Genomic DNA, 20,531 nt, shown 5'->3' on the forward strand with positions numbered 1-20,531 from the left:
AGATGTTTTCAATCAATATAAAAGTAAGATTTTGCAAGAAGCATCCACTAATCTTTGGGTTGTCTCTTTCCTCCTTTCATGTATTTTTATCCAATTTTCACCCTTTGAATTATGCATTAATAGCACTTCAACGATTAAATTAGTTAAAATTTTGACAGATGTGTAACAGGTCTTAGATTGAAAACTACCTACCTTTCTTTTTATGGTGTTCTCTTTATAAAGTGATGGTTAATTCCTAGCTTTATCAAATCGAATCTGGAGAGAATAACCTATCAAAGTTGTCCATTATATTTTAGATACGTGTCGGAACCCCACCAATGGCATCTTTTTTTTATTATTATCATCAAGCTCATTGAGCATGCATCCACATACATGTTGCTTGGTACGTTCATAACTGTTGTTTTGATTTCTTTTCTAAATGCACAAATTCTCGAAAGGATCCGTAACGTACATTAGAGGTCAACAATGGGTACTTACGATATGTTGTGCTTGGGAAGGGGCAAGAACTTCTATTTCGTCGACAATTCCGATGGTGGATTTGATCAAACTTTTGATGATGACTACCTTGTGGCATAACTTGAGCCACGATAATCTAAAGGTTTGTTCAAAAGTTTTTTACATCATCCCACAAAGTATTTTTAGTGCACCATGACATGTTGACTATGACGTTGATTCCTGAACGCCACCTTTTAAGAAAAACTTTTATTCTAAAATTTGAAAAAAAAAAAAAAAAAAAAAAAAAAAAAAGGAGAAAAAACAGTAAAACTTTCTTCTTCCTTGTACTTAAAAATAAATAAATAAATAAATAAAAACATCGGTCAATGTACTTTTTATGAATAAATAAGTAAAGATCCTTTTATTAATTAGGTTATTAAATCAAAGCCAAATCAATCTCTATAGATTTTAATTTGGGTAGTAATCAAATACTTACAACTTAATATGACATTAACTTATAAAGGCCCTTTTTTAAAATTTAAAATTAAATAGATAAATAAATAAAAATGGGTATCAGTCGCTTTTTCTTTCTTTTGCAAATCATCACAAATTTTAGTATATGACCCCCATTAAACATTTCAAAATTAGCAATAATTTGGAGGACTACAGTTATACCTTACAAAGAAATAGATTTTATTGTGCCATCTCAACTTTTCTTCTATGGGGTACCAAATTATCTAAAGTTGAAGAATCTTTTGACTAAAGGTTCAGCTCCAGCTCCTGCCCCTACTCCTGCTTTCGAATCTTTCATGTCAGTGCTTATGTGTAACTTTCCAATCCAATTTCTAATCCGTCACCTGTTGGAGCTGAAAGGATTTGATCATATCTGCCTTAAATATCACTAATATTGGATTTTTTTTTAAGGTAAATTTGGAGCAGTTTAACTTACATCATTGTTTTCCCAAAAAATTACTACATTTTGTTTATTCCAAAAGTGTTACAAGTGTCGACACTATCACATACTGCTGACACTTCAGAAAATTTTTGTTAACTATGGGGTAGTTATATCAATACATGTTACACTTTGGACATTTTTTAAGACTTTAATAATTATTTGAGAAATTTTCCTTTAAATTATTGCACTTTCAAAAAAGTTCTTCAATCTTGGTTGTTGTGATCAATTAGCATAAATATGGGGATCATGCTGTGATACTCTGAGATCATTAAATTATTGCACTTTCAATGGATCTTATTTTTTCTAGGGGGCCATTCAGTACATATCCTCAATAAAGAGTCCATTGCAATCATTGTCCCTAAATTCATTTTTCAAACATGTATAAAATACAGATCATCTATCAAAGAAAAATTATCTTTTGTCTCTATCAAAATTATTATGGTATTTGAGAAATGATCTGTTTTTGCAAAACTTTTAATATTTTTGTCCCTCTCCAATAAGCAATCACTTCATTGTTAACACCCAGAGACCAGTTCATCTCCTGTAAATTTTTTTGACATTGTACCCTCTTCTGACCTTCGCCATGACATAACTTTCCAATATGTTAGAAAACCATTTTTACTTGCATTCATCTGATAATCCCGACACTATTTTAGTATCATCATCATCATTAATTGACACAAATTACATAACTTGGAGTTGAGATTTGATCAAAGCTCTGGGTTCTGAGAACAAAGTTGGTTTCGTGGATGTGACCATACCAAGACTTCAATGCATTGATCCAATATACTGTCAATGGAAACAGTGCGATGATATAGTCTCATCTTGGATCATGAATGCCCTTTACGAGAAGCTTGGTGGCAGTGCGATTTATGCTAAAATGGCAAAAGAACATCAAGCTCGATAGCTCTATTTCTCAAGGTGAAGATTCAATATCAAGCTACTTTACAAAGTTAAAAGGCAATATGAGATGAGTTGAACTTCTACAATCCTCTCCCCATGTGCTTTCGGAAATATGAAGTTTTTAGATTGATTTCAACAAAAAAATAAAAAATAAAAAATTGAACTATTCAGTTCTTGATGAGTCTCAATGATAGTTTCACTTTTGTTAGAGGTCAGATCCTTCTCATAGATCATATCCCTACTATTAGTAAGGCCTACACTCTTGTCTTACAATAATAAAGGCAATAATCCATTGTAGCTCCACGACCATTATCAATGTTGCAACCCTCATGGTGAAAAGAAGAGTGAACTCAAATAGGGACCATCAATTCAAGAATCCCTAGAGCGACCCACTTACAAGCACTGTAGTTGGAGTGGGTAGAGTTCGTGATGGGCTTTATCTCTTTTGCTATTCCCAGTACAACAACGACAACACCTATTGCCACCATCACTACCTACGAGCTATGACACCGAAGTCTTGGCCATCCTTTTCGTGATCTTCTTAAGTTATTGTCTAGTCATATTTCTAATATTAAGATTCATGTTTCTGGACATTATGGGATTTGTCCTCTTGTTAAAAACGTTCAAAGTGCTCGATGATTTATTACACCTTTTGATTTAACTCACCACGACATTTGGGGGTTTGTCGTTCTGCTTCACTTTCAGGGGGCCGCTATTTATTTATCTATTGTTGATGACTAAACTCAATGCACATGGGTATTTCTCAGACAAACTATGGTTGAAACTGCAATCTCTTACACTTATTATATAACTTTGTTGAAACACAATTCAATTAAAATATCAAAATTGTTCGATCTAATAATGGCCTATAATTCGATATGTATACTTTCTATCAAGAAAAAAAACATCCGTGCAGTTGTGTTGAAACTCCACAACAAAATGACATTGTAGAGTGCAAACATAGGCATTTAGTTAATGTCGCTTGTGCATTGTCTTTTCAAGTTAGTTCACCCATTCAATTTTGGGGAGAGTGTGTTTTAATTGTTGCTTACCCCATAAATCGGATTCCTACACCTCTCCTTTCAGGGAAGACACCATATGAATCTACACTTTCTTTTTCTCATTTAAGGATTTTTGGTTGTTCGTGTTATACTATCAATACTAGTGCTTCCAAATCTAAATTGGATGCAAGGGCAATTTGTTGCGTCTTCCTTCGCTATTCTTATGGTTAAAAAGGTTATAAGCTTTTATAAGGTGGAGGTAATTCAACTTAATAGATTAGAACCGTTAAACTCACAGGGATAGAGGACCCCATGAGTTTAGGAGGCACTAAATAATAGAGAGGCATTAATTGTAATATAATGAATAAGTTATATGGTTTCATGATCAGTGCACAAAGCTACCCTTTAACAAGAGGAAGATATTTTTTTAAATTAATTGCACCAATAAAGTTTTGTTTTCCACAACCAATAAGGTGATCTCGATCATAATAATGTGTTTGTGATATTAGTCCAAAAAAATTGTATGATTGGAAATGGAAAGTGGACGGAGAAATGATTTTTCTCAGTAAATTATGATTTTCAGGTATATTATTGTGCATTTTTTTAAGAATTTAATTTCCCTCCCAAATCCCTCAGGAAAATGATTTCCCACCTCCTAATGTTGTTATCTTACCATTCCCATTGTGCCAAAAACCAATGCTAACTCCGTTTTCAAAATTTTCCTAGGTTCAATAAAATGGTAGATTTCATTTTTCCACGACTGTTTTTCTTTTTAGGAATTCATATTCCCTTTAAAATGAATTCCTTTCAATCATACAAATTCTAAGTGGAATTCATTGAAGATGAGAATGAAACCTTTAAGTTGGCATAGTAGCCATTGTGTATGTTCTAGTGGGTGGGAAACATCATTTATTAGGGTTCCATTATGTAAGTTCTCTCGCTTACCTTTGCATCATCAATAATTGAAAAAAAGAGAAAAATATAAAAAATTAAAAACAATGAAAGAAGAAGCTGACTACTCCTCAATGTGGCCCAACAATATAAATTTGAAAAAGAAAAAAAGTTTGGAAATATTTTTCTTTTCTTAATGGCTCAAAAATAGTTTTAATACATCTGAGAAGATCACTACCCTACACGATAATTGGATAATTCGGTCGAGTTTGGCTTCTATATATTATTTTTTTCTGTAAAATAATTAATTTTTATTAAGTAAGCATTCACTAATCTACTAATCTTTGAGTTGTCTCCTTCCCCCTTCCATGTTTTTTTGTCCCATTTTTCACGTTGTGAATTATGCATTAACACTCTGACGACTAAATTGGTTGAGATTTTGACAGATGTGTAAAAGGGTCTTGAATTAAAAATTACTTACCTTTGTTGCAATGGCCTTTTCTTTATATAGTGATGACTAATTTCTAACTTTATCAAATAGGGTCTTGAGAGAATGACCCATCGAAGTTGTCCAATATATGTATAGATTTGTGCCAGAACCCCATCGATGTCACCTTCTTTATGGCCAGGCTCACCAAGCACACGTCCGCATGCATATAGCTTGGCACGCACTTAACTATTGTTTTGATTTCTTTGCCAAACGCATCAATTCTCATAAGGACCCGTGTAAAAATGGGAACTTTCGATGTGTTAGGCTTGGGAAGGGGCAAGAGCTTCTATTTCATCGACAAATAAACGTTAATTGATGTGGGTAATTGGTCTATTTGATCAAAATTTTGATGATGACTAATTATTTCAAAAGTGTTTTACATCATCCCACAAAGTGTTGTTAGTGCTTCGTGACGACGATGGTGATTATGGCGTTGATTAGTAAACACCACCTTTTAACTCACTTTTATTCTCAGAAAGAGAAAAAAAAATCTTCTACCTTGTTCTCACCTTTTATTTTTTTTATTTTTTACTTAGGTACAATGGTCAATGTAACTTTATGGATAAATAAATAAATAAATATCCTTTTTTCTTTTTTCTTTTTCCTTTTTTCAGATTATCGAATGAAATCCAAATCAATTAATATTGAGATATTAACTTGGGTAATTATTGAATAATTACTACTTAATATGATATTAATTCATAATGACTCTTTTTTAAAATAAAAAATAAATAAATAATTGCAGATTAATATTACTTGCTTTGTTATCTTTGCAAATCATCACAATTTTTTCTTTTTTTAGTAAACTCTAGAAATCTCTTGGGAATCAAGGAAATTTTTAGGAATTAACCATAATTTGGAGGGTAAAGTAATACCTTATTTGAAAAATGATTTTAATGTGCCAATTTTAACTTTTCTTCTATATGTGCCAAATTATCTAAAGTAGAAGGATCTTTTGACTAAGGCTCTAGCCCCTGTTTTGGAATCTTTCATGTCAGTGCTTACGTGTAACTTCCCATCCAATTTCCAATCTTTTATCTAGATTAGTTATATCAACCTTCAACATCACTAATATTGTACTTTTCTGTAAATTCGAAGTGGTTTAGAGAGTTGCTATAGCCACACCATTTTTACTAACACCACACCAACTGTGTATAATTCTCTTTACCTTTAAAAAAAAAAAAAAAAGTGTATAATTCTTTGGTGATTTATAGAGGAATTGGTGTGGCATTATTAAAAGTTCGTGCATCAATAGTAAATTTCTTAAATTATTGCAATTTCTAAGTTGTTCTTAAAACTTGATTGAGGTGATAAATTAGTATATATCAGTAAACTAGATTTAGTTTTTAGAACCATGATTTTCCTCAATTTGTGCTGGGATGACATGGCAATGGCACAAAACCATAGATCGTTTTCCTTGTGTATCCCGAAGAAAATGATCTATGGTTATGTACCCTTGTCACGTCAATCAAGTAAAAAAATCACGACTATTCAAAAAAATAAGCCACATGAGCAAGAAAATAATAAACAAGAACTTTGGTTTGGACTTGGTGGCAGGATGAAATAGGATTCGCTTAGCCAACACCAAATCTTTGGAATAAGATTTGTTTTATGATGTGATTGTTGTTAATTTTCTATGATGCATAGAAAACCTTCTTTTTTTTTGTGTAATTTAAAATAATAACTTCCTAGTTTCCATTGCTTAATCACTATGTGCTCCTACCTTTACCCTGTGAGCAATAAAATGATATTTTTCATTAATTCATTAATATTTATTCCTCGTAAAGAAAATATTGATTTTATTTATGCATTATTGATAAATTTAGGGGTCCAACTCAAAACCAATGGACTAAGAGTAGAAGGGCCCAAGAGCTTATAAGGAGAGAGACAAGACAAATTAAACTCAACACACCTCGGCACATGGAGATATGAATTGAGTGACGTGGAGGAGAGAAATGCCCACTTTAATTCCATGATAAATTTGGGGGTCCAATTCAAAATCAATTGACAATGAGTGAAGAGGATTAAGAGCTTATAAGGAGAGAGACAAAATAATTTGTATCCGATATGGGCTTATAAACTCAACAATTATTAAGATGCTTCACTTTGCATCTTTTGCACATCATTTTCAATCTCTCTCTCTCAATGGAAGCGTTTAACATGCATTAAAGTCCATTTCCCATTAGCGTTGGTCATTGATCTTTATTTCACATATTCAAAATACTTGTTCAAATTTGGTTTGTTTTATTTCTTATTGGAATCCCCCAATGTTGCCTCAAATATGATTTTTTTTCTATTTTTATTTTACTTTTTTCACTTATTTATCTTAACGGGTGTTTTATTCATAACGTTGCAATCGTCTTACATCATCCATACAAGATTTGACTCAATCTATTTTTCCCTAATCATGTTCGTATAAGTTGGTAATCGTCTATGACTTCTGTTATATTTTAGATCTCTTTTGCTTGCATCTCACACCTAATTGGGCATTCCTTAATTGTAGGGCTTGTAATCCTCATTTTTGTGGTTATTGACTCTTAACTTCTTTTACTTATGATGATCCCCACGTTTTTTCACCAAATTGTTGTATTTTTAAGAGTGGTGATTCTCTTGACTCAAGTATTTTCAGTCGGTTTGACATGGTAAGGGCACATAACTGTTGAATAGTTTCTTTGGGATACATAAGAAACCGATCAATGGTTCTATGCTCTTGCCACGTAAGACCAAGTGAAATATACCCAAGTCAGAAAATCATTAGCCTATTATTAAAGGTCAAAAACTTCTATACACATGTGCGGTATTAATGTTTTAAAAATCGGACCGATCATTAACCCATAGATTGGTAGGGTCGGTCGAAAAATGGTCCAACTGGTGGGTCAAATCGGTCGGATCCAAAGATAAAATATTAAATAAGTATTTTTGGTTTCTTCCCAAAATTAGGTAACTTCAACTTCAAAAACATGATTTAATGCCACATGTGTGGATTACAATATGTTAAGAGATTTTACTATATAAAAAAAAAGTTAAAAAGAAAAATTTTCACCATTGGATTTGAATTTAAAATTTAATAGTTTAGTGGTAGTTCATTTTCAAAGCATGTATCAAGCCAAAAAAAATTATTATTTTTCATTTAAAATTTTGTCTAATCATGAATTTTAGAGGGTTGTAGCGCTATTTTTTCAATGTGGTAATCCAATGGGTCATTAAAAGCTTATTAAGTTTGATCATTTTCCATTAATTTTTAAGAAGAGACCTTAAGTCAAGGAGTTATATTATCAATTTCAAAACACAAGAGACATCTTAAATATTCAATAAATTGTTAAGGGGAATGTTAAAATCATCTAAAAATTGGACCAGCCTTTTCACAAATCCAGTAAAGTCATTGATTAAACTAGTTGAACCAGTAGAATCAGGTAGGCAATTTGAGTTTTTCAATTGACTCTACACGTAGAAGCTAGTGAGTATGGTTCAACCTGGTCGAACGGGATAGTCTAATCCAAGTGATCCAAAAATTGACTTTAGCTTATTTTATTCTTAGATTAGATACCAAAAAAATGAAGAAAACATTGTTTATTGTCCCTTTAACGAACATTACCTAATCACTTCTTTCACGTTTTAATGTGAAACACAATTCAACCTAACCCAAAATCGATGAATTCATATATGGTATAAGTTAGTATGATCCAAGTTCGATTTTTATCTGGGTCCAAATTTTATTGCGATCTGAAATCTGAATGTATAGATATATTATTAATCCAACTTGACGAAGAAAAAATATTTTACATTGAAAAACCTTATTTCGAGGAGTCATGATAATCTACGACCCCCTCTAACATACGCCCCGATCAGAGAATTGTAGATCATTTGCCTTGGGATACATAAGAAAAAGATTTATAATTCTACGTATCCCGAGATAAATGATCTCTGTGATGGGATGTAAAACTTAGGGGGGGGGGGTTGAGGGGTTTGAGAAAATCATTATACTGCCACGTGAGCGAAGTGTTGAGCGCAATGTCGAATGAAGTCAGGTTAGAATGACTCTTTCATTTAACCTAGACCAGTTCTCACTTCTAACTAGCGTTGCCCCGAAGACTTAGGAAAAAGATTATTTGAAACTGCAAGCCGAAACAGACAAATAAAGAATGCCAATATCCTCCTCTACATAACGTGCTGTAGAGTTGTATAAGCAGATCTTAACCGTCTAAGGTTTTTCTTTGATCTGATCTGATATACACATGTCAGGCTGCAGTTTTATTTATTACATTTGAGGAGTATGCTAACATTTCTCAAATAAAAAAACATAAATAAAAAAGTGGAGTGCTGACGTGGAAACAATCAATGCGAAGCTCACTAATGGACGTTCCAGATTCACTCTTCTAAATTTCTTTTTATCTGGTTTTCCTTCCAAACCCAACTCTTCTCCTCCAAACCCCAAACCCCAAACCCACTCTCTCTCTCGCTCGCTCTGAGAAGAGAAGATGTTGCTCGGGAAGCGTCCACGTGCTTCGATGAGGAGAACGACGAGCATGAACGAATTCACTCTAGATCTAAACCACGTGGAAGATCCAGCACTGTCAGATCCCCAAAACCCTATCAAGGATCGGCAGAAACTTGTGGGCCCAGAAGGCATGGTTAGAAGAAACACAGTTGGCGGTGTTGTTCCCGATGTATTCGATCGAAGGTTCTTGGCTTCTGTTTCTCCCAGAAACCCTAAAAAAAAATTAGGCGATTTCGTCGAAACGGCTCAGTTCTTGAGGGCTTGTGGTCTCTGTAACCGTAGTTTGGGTCCTGGTCAGGATATTTACATCTATAGGTACCCTTTTCTTCTCTTCTTCTTTGTTCAATCTTACCGTTTCAATGGGTGTCGTTTAAAATTTTCATTTTTTCTTTTTAGAAACTTTATTTATTTATTTATTTCTATTTTTAATCAGATTTCAAGGGGCTGTTTGTACTAGGGATCATTGGATCTCCATTTTAATATTTACCAAAGGAAGATCGTACAATTATCTCCTTTTTTTTCTCCCCAAAAATTATGATCCAAACTGGACCTCAACGTGGGATTTCGTGTTTTTTTTTTTTTTTTTCTCTCATGCGATTTTCCTTTGAGAAGTGAGAACTGCTGTTAAGTATTAACACACTAACTTTTACGTATTACACACCAACCCATATGTATTAAAAAAAAAATTCAAAAGGAATATTAGTGTGAAAATATAATTGCTCTTCTCCTTTTCTGTTCTGGCTTTTTCCCTTTTCTTTCAATTATTTGCTGTGTAGTACTATTTTTAGAAATAATTTAATTATAGTCCCTCATATTTTGGTAATTGGTAATAAGAAGCGTGTTTATGTTAAATTTTTGATTTACAGGGGTGATACAGCTTTTTGTAGTCTAGAGTGTCGGCAGTTACAAATGAATCATGATGAGAGGAAAGAGAAGTGTTCATTAGCATTGACGGCTGGATCTAAAGAGTCAAGCAAAGGGTGAAAAGGTTACTGCAGCATAGAATCATAATCTAGATCCATCCATCCATCCATCCTTTAGTATAAAATAAATATTAAAAAAGAAAAAGAAAAATGTATAGATGGAGGTGTAAGTATCTTTCATGCAATCAGCTTGCGTTTGGATTTGGAACTAATATTCCACATATATGGAACCAATATTATATAAATCTTGTTCAATGTTAATGGAAGAATTTTACCTGACGTATTTTCTCCCCCAACAAATTTATTATTATTCTACTAGAGAAATTGTGATGGCACACCAAAATTTACTTATAACACACCAATCTTTTTTGAAAATGAATGAGGATCAAGTAAGGTGTCCCCTTCCAATATGGTAGGGAATGGCATCTAAGTGGCACCGTTTAGTAGGAGTTGGGCGGAGGGCGGATTTACATTGGGGCAGTGGGGGCACTTAACCCCACCCCCCCCAAGAATTTTCAAACTCTTTGAGTATACATGAGTTATTGCGAGATAGATAACACCGACTGATAAGAAAATCAGTAGTTATTGCCCCCACGAGAGCAAAATCCTTCAACTCATGTTTATGTAGTTATAAGACGGTGCCTCGTTGAAAATAAACAATTGTTTACATATAAATTGATGTGTTATAAGTAAAAGTTGGTGTATTAATAGAAACTCTTGTATCGTAAATGAATTGAAAAGCCAAAAATGGGTTTTTGTCTAAATTGGGGAGTGAGATATGGGATTCTCTAAGATTCCAATCGTTTTCTAGTGATTCCTTTTATCTTTTAGTCTGATGTGTGGGATAAGTGCCTACCATTTATAGGGGTTTCGTATGATTGCAGGGAATTTCTTTTAAAGGAAATATGAATTCCTTGGGTAAATGGTCATGGGAATTCTCTTTCCATTCTGCTATTTAATTGCAATTAGGATAATTTAAAAAAATAAATAAATTATTTTTTAGTGGGAAAAAAATTCAGAAGTGAGAAAATAATTTTCATGGGGGATGGGATGGGAAAATGTTTTCTATTCCATCGAAAAAATGAATTTCACAAAAAATCCACAATCATACAACAAAAAATTACATTTCCATGCACAACAATATATGATTTTCGAGATAAATAAAATTAAAAAATGGACAAGGGATATACATTGGATTCCACTCAAAAAATGTTTGAAACTTCTACTAGATATATTATAATTGAATAAGAATATATTTTATTTGAATTTTTATAATTTAAGTATATACGTAAATCATGAATTTAGTAATAAAAAACGCCAAATTTAAAAGTTTGCAGGTTGCACTATTAATAAAAACTTTTTTAAAATTCATAAGGAATGGATAGAGAGTGAGAAAATTAAAGACAAAAAAAGTTTGTCCAATTGACGGATGCTCGTAGACAGAGTTGATGGTTGCCTAATCGTAATGAGATAAAGGATAATGGGTAGAAAATTATGATTATAGCTCAGTTTGATTTTAATGCTTTAGTACTATTTATTTTATTAGAAAAGTAATTTGAGAAATAAATAAAATTTGAATAATTTTTATAAACTAAAACAGTTGTGATTTTTTTTTTCGTTCTAATAATTGAATGAAAAAATATTCCCTCACTAAGTTGGTAAGGAAATTTTCTTGCACCACCTTGTTGCATCACAAAACACAATTTGATGCTACAGGCTTGTAGATGACATAATTATTATAATTTTGAAAAAAAAATCAAAGAAAAATTATTTTTCATTGTTGTATTTTAATTTTAAATTTGGGAGTTCTACACTTGTCCATTTTTAACACCTTTCATTAAGTTCAAAAAAAAAAAAAAAAAAAAATCTCCTAAATTTGAGTTTTCAATAAAATGCAAAAGGTCGTGGTGTTGGATTGCCAATGTTGTAATTCATGTGGCTCAATGATTCTTAGTCAGTCTGGTTCTAATTGATTTGTGTATATATTTTAATCAATTATCATAGAGAACTTTTATTGTCACACCAACACGTCTTAGTGTGTTATTAGTAAATATTCGTGTGGCAATAGAATATCTTTTTATTATATTATTAAATAAATTCACATATAATTTATGAATTATTTTTCAATATTAATAATTAAGATTATTAAATAATTTTTATTTAGCACTAATCTATATAATAAAATACAACTATAAAACCTACTTTTGTAGTGGACAAACTTTCATTCAATTAGGATAAGTGTCGTGTAGGATTAACATTTTGAGGGATATTTTTTGCGTGAAAGTGTGTAGGAATCATATATGCTTTTTATTGAGATTTCACTCGTATCTCAATGACAAGCATTTATGATTCCTATACTTCTACATCAAAAATGTCTCCCCACAACGTTACTTCAATATTATCTATAAGATAAAACATTTCATCCAACAATAATTTCTTTGAATCCACTCTAACTTTATCATATTTCTTCTTTTATTTTCTAAATCCAAATGATTGATTTTCATCTTTTACCTCTTAACCTCAATTTTTTATTTATTTATTAATATTCTTAATTTTTTTTTCAACCTCTAATACTTAATCTCGAAGAGGAAACACGGATGAACTCTAATATATATAATAAAATATAACTGTATAATTCATTTTACGTTTATTCCAACAATAACTTTTTACTAGAGTTCATTTTATTGTCTTTCTTTTTCATCATTTGTAATGATATTATATTTTTTTAAATCCGTTTTATTTATTTCATCTTCGTTCCTCTTACCTTAAAATTTTTAATAATACTCTAATTTTAATTTTTTTTTCGATTTTACCCGTTAATGCTAAAGAGGATGTCCGTGGGCACGGGCGAACCCTAATAGATAAATAAGAGTTCGAAGGCGGCATAATTTAAGTAGATTCAGTTTTGTGGTACGGAACACGACCAGTAACTGTAATTTAGTAGAGAGAATCAATTGCCACGTCAGCTGTGGGCCTAAGCGTATAAAGTAGAAAGAAATTGTTTTGGAATTGTTATATAATTGAGAAACATTTTGCTTACTCACTTAGTAAAAAATTTAAGCCTGTCCTTTTCTTCAAATAAATTCCCACATCACCAATCTAACATCAAATGAGCAAAATAAATAATTCTTTTTGAAAATTTTTTATTTTAAAGTTGATAATCCTGAAGAGTCGGATCATGTCTTTGGATGCCACAAGGGTGAAGTCCTTACTAACTTAGTAAGACTAGTCGGACTCTATTAAATTTGGTGGTGTGTGGGGCCATCTATAAGCATGTATGTCACTAGGGCCCACTCACTTGGTTCCCATCTCTCTCTCTCTCTCTCTCTCTCTCTTTCGTAGCAATATTGATGTATATTATGGGATATTATATTATACGGTACAACGATGGCTTACCAAATCTTACGTGGCTTGACCGTAATAGAGATGATTTTGTATTAAGTTTTGCTACCTTTACTAATCAAGTAAATAGAAAATAATTATCAAAAATTAGCATTTAGAATCCAGAATCTGGTTTGGATATATTGTTTCTAATAATTGATTTTATAGAAAATGTCTGTAAAATTAAGTATCCAACATTTTTTTCGAAACAAATAATAGAAATATAAATAATAATAAAAAGTATTTTTTCCAAATTACTTAATTCAATATTCTTTCTCATATTTACAAAAATGGTCATACAACTGATTTTATAATTATTTTCTTTTACCAAAAACGGTTATCTAATGAATGGCCAATAGATAGATTAATGAATTTTCCTTTATGCCTTGATTTCAATTAAAATTCATATGAAAGATACATAAGTAAATAACAAAAGTGATCATATGATATATAACCATTTTAGTAAAATATAACACATCAATGAGATCATATCAATATATTTTTTATTTTTTTGATAATCAAATATCCCTGTAGCTAGTGGACCGGGCTCATATTTGAACTTTGCCCAATTCATAGACCATGATCTTGTTCAAAGACTAGTCTTGGGGTACGTGCAACACCTGCACATCAAGCACAACAGATAAGTGAGGATGCACCCTTACGAGTAGTCTCTGAGGAATTAATGTTTATATTGAATATCGAACTCACAACCTATGGACATTAATTGTTTATCAGTCTAAAATTGCCATTGAGCCAACACCTCGAACTTAAGCAATTGCTTGACTATCCTATAATAGTACTTGAGAAAATTACAAAATCCCGTACTTCCTTAATGAGAATAAACACTATGATCACATAGTCAAAACATCAAATCAAAATTAAGATAATATTTATTATTAAATAAAAAAAATTTAAATCAATTTTTCTCAATACTATTTCTAACACTAAAGTAGAAATAGATGGTGAAAGTATATATGAAACTCACTTTCAATAATATTAAACTTGACTTGAAACAAAGTGGAACGAAGAAATATATGAATCATTTAACCGACACCAAAGCGTTAGAACAAGCATTTTGTAATTGGTGATAGTTGATGGAATTTTTTCATTTTCGTAGAATAAAGTGATTGATGGTTACACTCTCTCTCTCTCTTTCTCTCTTCTTAGTCAAATGGTGTGATTTTTTCTTTTACTTTATCTAAAGCAGCACATCTTGTAAGATTTGAGTGAATATTTAAGAGGTATCAATGTTTCCTCAATTTGCCAATTGGGTGACTAAACTAAAGGAACCGACTTTAAAAAAACAGCATTATTTTTCAGAGATTTCTCTTAAATTTCCTTTTTTGGGTTCCTTTTCCATTTAACCGTAAAAAAATGCTTAATAAAGTACAGTGATACACCGATATAAAATTCGTGAGGTCATGAATTAGATTTTGATGTGACTTAGTCCTAAAATCGTTTTGAACCAACTCACTAAGTTAACTCGGAACTCCCAATGCCCATCGAGTTATCTCTAATCTTTGGGCACAATCCCATCCCTCGACATGCATTGGGTAATTTCTGGGATAAAGGGTTAATTCGAATTCAAGACCTCAACTTCTTGAGACGTGATATAACCATCTAGCCGACCCTATGGGGGCTCAAACACACTTTTGGTGTGCGTTTCCTCTTTTGAGCATCAACAGTTGTAATCTTCCTAGAACCACAAAGGCTTGAATTCGCCTCAACTCTGATGTGCAAAGAATAGAGTTAACTCAGTGACTTGGGAGATTGTATGTATAATATATTGGTAAGTTAAGGGTTTTTTTTTCGTCTTTTTTGGGAATCATATTTTTGTTCTCAAGAATATCTTATCTCTGATCAATCATGTTATCTTGAATCCATTTTTTTAAAATATTATATAAAAAACAAGAATATCACAAAGGTAGCTATAGCTTTTCACCCTAAGGTGCTAAAAGAACCTATATCTCATATTCTATGCTTGCTTTAGCTTTTCTTAAATTCAAATAAAAAATAATTTGATCCCATTGACAAGAATTTAAATCATATCTCATTGTTTAAATTCTTTCAAGTTTGATTCAAGTATTTGTTGAACACCTCTTTATCCCAAGAGAAAATTATCAAAATGGTACATGAAAATAAAATAATTTGATCCTAGTGACAAGAATTTAAATCATATCTAATGGTTCAAATTGTTTCAACTTTGATTCAAGTATTTGTAGAACATGTTTTTATCCCAAAAGAAAAATTATCAAAATAGTACACGAAAATTGAAAATTTATCAAACATTGCACCATTCAATTTATTTAACAAAATGGTAAAATTTAAAATGAACAATAATTTTCATATAAAAAATGCCCTTTTAAATTTGTTTTATTAAATAGTATACAACATGCCCCCCATTTAAGTAAACAGATGGACAGATCACTGTTTTTTCATCTAAATTCTTTCAGCGTAATGCTTTTCTTTTAAAGCAAATATCACTCTACTCACATCTCCGTGATATTTTTATCTGTTTACTTAAACGAGGGATATGTGTACTATTTTGTAAAATAAAACAAAAAGGATATTTTTTATATGAAAATTATAAAAATTAATGTTCATTCGGAATTTTACCATTTTGATAAGTAAGTTGACTAGTGCACTGTTTTGATAATTTTTTAATTTTCGATGCACATTTTGGTAAATTACCCTTATCCCAATGTATCTTATTCCTCCTTCAAATCTGTATAATGCAATTTCTTTTATTCATTCAAGTATACTAAATCAGCTCTCACCGCCTCAATGCACCAACATTTACTAACAACACACCAATCCCTTTGAAGTTGAATATTTGTCTACATATAGAATGGAGTGTTAATATAAGCTCTCTTTCTTTGATGTACATATAGGTGTAGGATAAAAAACATTGACAAACTATTTTTGAGATCGTCTAATCATCGTTCAAGCATTGGTTAGCCAAATTAGACCATTTGTCTAAGTAGCAAGAGTATGAGGATCCCGTGTGAGGTGGAGGAGACTGCAGGTGTCCCGAAGATTAGTTTGGTGCCATGTGAGACTTGAATACGTTGATTAAAAAAAAAAAAAAGAGTATGAGATCCCAATGTCTTCGAACCTTACCTTATAGAAAATGTCCCAAGGCATAAGGAAGAAAAATGAAAATTGTTGAGGCATACATACCAATAGGTGTTCAAAGCATGTAGCTAGCCTTGAGGCATACATGCCTTTTAGCCGAGTCATACACCTCACACACTATAACCTTTCTATATTTCCAAATTTTTTTCACTTTTTTTATACTATATAAATTTATCTTCTTCCTCTTCTTCTTAAAATAATTAAAATATTTATAAATAAATTTTAAAAATATAATTATAATATACACAAAGAAAATTGTTGAATTTGAATTGATTTATAAATAAACTTGTGTATTATTCATAGAAAGTTATTGAAAAATTATCTAATTAATTTTACTTTTGAAATGACTATGAAATTGTTATTTACTATAAACCATATCCTTCTTATTAACATATGAAACAATAATATTTCATACTACTAATATAGGGGATTAATACTTAAAATTTGATTATGTGGATTTAAAATTTTAGATGTAGAAATACATCATGATTGTTACAATTATTTGTATTAATTATTTATTCAAAAATTTCATGTATGTGCAGCTCTCGACTTATGCCTCGAGATATTAGCCAATCAAGTTATTCTTCATACATTAATAAAAATAAAAAAACAAAAAAACCTTCAAAAAATATTGTTACAGTCATTATTTTAAGCATTAGAGATGAATGATTGTGATTAGTGGTCCCTGAAAATATAATATTCACAATTCTCAAATAACTGAAAAGGACACAAGTAATGGGTAGACCCATTAGTTCTCAAGTGTCACGATTGCAAGGTTGTAGTCAACCTCAACCACTTGCTTGATACATGATGTATGTGTTTCCTACTTGTTTGGATGTGGGGCACTTCGACCCGAATATCTCATCTCCTATTATTTATTTATTTATTTTTGTTAATTTGTCTTATTGCTAAAACCTTTTTTAAAATTTTAATATAATTGTGGGGATGTTTTATGCTAAAGCACCATTTAATTTCATTCATAAATATATTGCAAGTACATGTTTTTTTTTTGCTAACCAAGTGTCCGAGCCAACTCGCGCGCACCACAACTAATCTCGGGGAGGACTACTACAGCAACCCACCGCCATGGTCCCCCAATTCAATCATGAGAAAAACCCAAGAGGGGAATTGAACCCGTGACGTGCACCTAACCCACACTTCACATGCTCAACCTTACCACTTAGGCAACCCATGGGTTGGTGCAAGTACATATTGTAACGTTGACATTTTTTTTTTTTTTATTAGTTACTAAAAGAAAGATGGGTCGTTGTTGTTCACTGTAAATTAGGGTTGTCAATGAATGGTTTGGATTGGGTGGGATTGATTGATCTGGGACTAATCAATTACGCATTCAATTGGATTTTTATCGGATCTCAGTCCAATCCAATTCAATAACAATCCGATTGGGTTCGAAATGGTTCAAATTCGGTTCGATGTAAGAAACATAAACTTCATATGTTTAAAATAAATTATGTAATAAAATTTACATATATCCTCACATTTTATCAGATAGCAGCACTATTGCATTGGAACATTATTGATCTGAAACTGATATGATAGGTTATCAAATTGGATCTTTATCGAAACCCAAATCCTCAATTCAAATTTAAAGTTATTGGATTTGAATCGGATGTTGGGTCTAATCCAATCCATTGACAGCCTACTTGAAATAAGTATACACATAACTGAATCACCCGAAACTGCGTCAACTAGGCCTACTAGAAGCCATTGTTACATCAACGCGGTAACGAGAAGAATCCGAATATAAGGTCTGTTAGGAAGTTATGAGGTAAGAGAGGAACAAAGGTACAAGAGAGCAAAAAATGTGGGTGCAAATATAGCCTTGCTCCTACGTATAGGCTGTCTCCCAATTGTCCCTTAGAAAGAAAGTAATGGTTCTTTAACACAATTGCCATTGTGATGAGATACGACGGCAATAGTATGGTGTATAATGACCCATTTAATGCTAATTGGTACCTAATTTATAGGGATAATAAGATCATACAAATTGTGATGAAATACACCAACAATGAAATAATGTACATAATTCATCATATTATAATTGATGGTTAATATCTCTTAACATCCCAATAAAAATCAATAGGAAACACTTTGCAAATTAATGTCATGGACGAAGAACCACCTATGATCATGTACCCATAGTTGTTTGAAGATTGTGTAATGATTTTCTAACGCCCCTCTCCGACATAGGCCCCCATCACATGATAACCATAGATCATTTGCCTTGGGATACACATAATCATAAATCTTTTTCATGTGTACCCCAAAGCATATGATATACGGTTTTATGATGAGAGCATAGGGGGATGTATGTAAGAGAGGGGCGTCATATTATCACGACTCTAAAAGATTTTAAGAAACAAGGCATAACAAATAATTCAAATAAAAAAAAAAAATGTGATGGGTAGAACTAATTAAAGTGGATTGTGAATACTCGACTCCGAAAATGAGAATAGAAGAGAAGGTAGAAGAGCATTATCTGACATCCACAACGACACACTTTGATATCTTCTTAGGCCCTTGATATTTCTTCCTTACAACTTAGCCCCTAAGTTACCCTTCCAGTGATGCCCCTCTATATTGACTCTATAGTGGTTTCCAATCTACTACCCTTCTCTTTTGGATTCTAAGCATCCATTTCCCCAAATTGGTCTCTTTGAGGTTTGAAACTGAGATGTGGTGTTAGCTCGATACCAAATAATCCAAACCTAACCAATATACCAAAAGCACCTAGTGATTAATAGAACAAAAAGTAAACCAAATGTGGTGTTGGCTCTGACACTTTTAAAGCCATGAAAATGTATTTATTTATCTTGATTATGATTACAGGAATCCAATAGAATTTATATAGAAAATAATAAGGCAAATTCTAATAAGAGAGATATACTCAATCTCTAACAAATCTAATCCGTATCTTATAATATCTATAAAACATGATTTGGCGTACAGGTGTACAACTTATTACATGGTGTCATATCCGAATACTCTTAACAACCAAATGATCCAAAGTGAATCAATATAGTCCAATAACTTGCACCTAGTGATTAATGGAGCAAACAGTTAAGCCCTCAATATCTTTAAGGTCATGAAAGGGAGGAATCTCTTGGCAAGAAGATACATAAATCATGAAGATCTAGTTTGGTGGTAATGGCATCAAATCTTGTCAATGGATGACATCAATGGAAAAGGGCACGAGTTGTGATGGTGACATAGGATTAGACCTCTAAGAAGGATGATGATGGGTAGTGGCTGAAACATGAGCAACACTGTGCACCCATTGGTGCACACAAGTTTTGTCAGCAACAGCAACCAAAGGGACGATGATGATTTCAAACCTCACAGATTTGCCATTTGAGCACACCAACATAGTAAGCTAGCACCTTACAAATCTCTAATTGATACCAAACAAGTTCAGATATTTCTAATTGTCCATAAAACTAAAATGAATGCTCACCATAACCAGCCCATGTCGATCCAAATCCCTAATTGATACTAGCTAAAATCATGTTAATTGTGACAAAATGTACCATCAATTATGTTAAGAATCAGGATCAGGTAAGGTGTCTAGTTCCTATAGAACAGGAACGGTGTCTACATTGCACATTTTAGTCTATAACACATCGGACTCCTAATCAAGTTGTTTGCTACATGACATGCAGTCCGATGTGTTTAAACACCAACAAAAATCTGTCACAATGATGCTATAGGAATGGGACACCGTTCTGGATCATAACTCTCGTGTTAATGTATTTCTAGCAGTCCCAATCTCTATTTACTCGTTTGGGAACGTGGTATCTAGAGTAATGTTTGTACTTCTAATGACCTATTTTTCTAGAGTGTAAATCACTCGCACTGCATGAAAAGGGGGTAAATTCGACGTCAAGTCTGTTGAATTTAG

The 20,531-nt window shown here is 32.1% G+C and overlaps 1 protein-coding gene across 1 annotated transcript; it reads left to right on the plus strand.

The window, feature by feature from the left end:
- Positions 1–9,082: 9,082 nt before the first annotated feature.
- Positions 9,083–10,375, plus strand: LOC147404026 (FCS-Like Zinc finger 6-like). The gene is made up of 2 exons (XM_086439824.1): positions 9,083–9,488; positions 10,040–10,375. Exons 1-2 carry the CDS (start codon positions 9,154–9,156, stop codon positions 10,155–10,157), a joined length of 453 nt encoding a protein of 150 aa, XP_086295950.1. The 5' UTR covers positions 9,083–9,153; the 3' UTR covers positions 10,158–10,375.
- The last annotated feature ends 10,156 nt before the right edge of the window (positions 10,376–20,531 follow it).

The sequence above is a fragment of the Akebia trifoliata genome, chromosome 4 (genome assembly GCF_017979445.1).
Source record: "Akebia trifoliata isolate Shusen 1 chromosome 4, ASM1797944v1, whole genome shotgun sequence".
NCBI lineage: Eukaryota > Viridiplantae > Streptophyta > Magnoliopsida > Ranunculales > Lardizabalaceae > Akebia > Akebia trifoliata.

What these genes read in the sequence shown, in the direction of transcription:
- LOC147404026 (XM_086439824.1), top strand. Translation starts at nt 9,154, where the DNA reads ATGTTGCTCGGGAAGCGTCCACGTGCTTCGATGAGGAGAACGACGAGC. An exon ending in CAGGATATTTACATCTATAG is followed by an intron (nt 9,489 to 10,039) that starts GTACCCTTTTCT and finishes TTTGATTTACAG; the next exon opens with GGGTGATACAGCTTTTTGTA.